Raw genomic sequence first — 1378 nt, forward strand, 5'->3', positions numbered from 1 at the left:
ACGACGTATACTACGACGACTGTCGTCGTATATATATATATGTGTATATAGATATATATATATATATATATATATATATATATATATATATAAAATGCAACGCATATCAGCAAGTTTGTTTTCTTGCCAGTTTATTCGTTAGAATATCTAAGCTACTTTATGTTAAAAAATGCAAAATAAATTTTAAATTAACGAAGAATGAACAAAGAAATATCTTTAAATGCAAATAATAAAGTTATTTAAGTATCTTTTTTTTTTAAATGCAATCAAGATGCTCTACTAAGATTTTTTTGGAGAAAGAACTAAATTTACAGCAAAGACTGCCACACTGAAGGATGTCACTTACTGCCATATTGTTGCGCCAAAATGGAAGCAAAGACCTGACCAGGACTACGAGCGCCTCTTGTAACGGATGAACTTGACACGGGCCCCACAGCGTGACGTGCGTTATCTTCATCATCGCTGCTGGATTGGCCACCGGCTCCATAACCGCGCCGTTCTCTCCATTCCAGGGACCGCTGACGGCGCAGCCCACGGCCCCCATTTGCATGGCCGCGGCCCAACGTGCCCTCGCTGTCCATCACTGCAGCATCTGCAACAAGCGATTGACAATTTATATGACAATGATCGGAGCATATAATAAATTTTACAAGTATTAAAAAACTGAACGTTAGAGAGATTCCTTATAGATTTTATTGTGCGTATGGGAAATATCTCTTTTATAATTCGAGATAGATTTTTAAAACATATTGAAATCAATTCTATGTTCGAAGCAATTACGATGTACAAGAGAAGTGTACTAAATTCTGCTTTTAAATACGTTTGTCTATGCGTCAGAGAGAATCTTAAGATTTGCGTGAGAATGCCAAATGGCGAGGTAAATATAACATGAAAATTGTTGCGTGGAATAACAATGATGCCATTACGTGGAGCTCCGATAGTATACGTCAATGTTGAACAACAGCGACTCATTAGGCATTCATGGCCGTTGCTCGGAATCATTCAGGGCCGAACGAAATCGAATTGCATCATACTCAACATTTACTGATATTCAATGCAGATAATTCTGGCTTTGGTACTGACAGGTTTGTTTATATCTGGGCTGTAGGATATATTAATATGTCATTGTCAGTTCTAATACGTATAAAGGAGATAATGTTCTGATTTTGATAACATTCTCAATAACGAAAGTAGTTTTTGAACTTATATTTGATAGATGAAAAATACAAAGATTGATAACGTTATATATTATATTATACATTATTATTATATAATTCATAACATTCTATATGTTTCGATTATTTAATTACCAACTATTTGAAGCGATTTTATTATGTTTAAATTCGATTTCTAATTTTGCTGATATAATTGGTGAAAA

At 34.3% G+C, this 1378-nt stretch overlaps 1 protein-coding gene across 1 annotated transcript in view; it reads right to left on the reverse strand.

Moving 5' to 3' along the window:
• The window catches only part of LOC105617339, a 37099-nt gene extending 36518 nt beyond the window's left edge, over positions 1–581 (reverse strand). The window contains exon 1 of the mRNA XM_012198902.1: positions 347–581. Coding sequence (XP_012054292.1) covers positions 347–581 — 235 coding nt within the window. The remainder of the gene's footprint in view (positions 1–346) is intronic.
• Between the last annotated feature and the right edge of the window lie 797 nt (positions 582–1378).

Source organism: Atta cephalotes (genome assembly GCF_000143395.1).
Source record: "Atta cephalotes unplaced genomic scaffold scaffold00012, whole genome shotgun sequence".
Classification (NCBI taxonomy): Eukaryota; Metazoa; Arthropoda; class Insecta; order Hymenoptera; family Formicidae; genus Atta; species Atta cephalotes.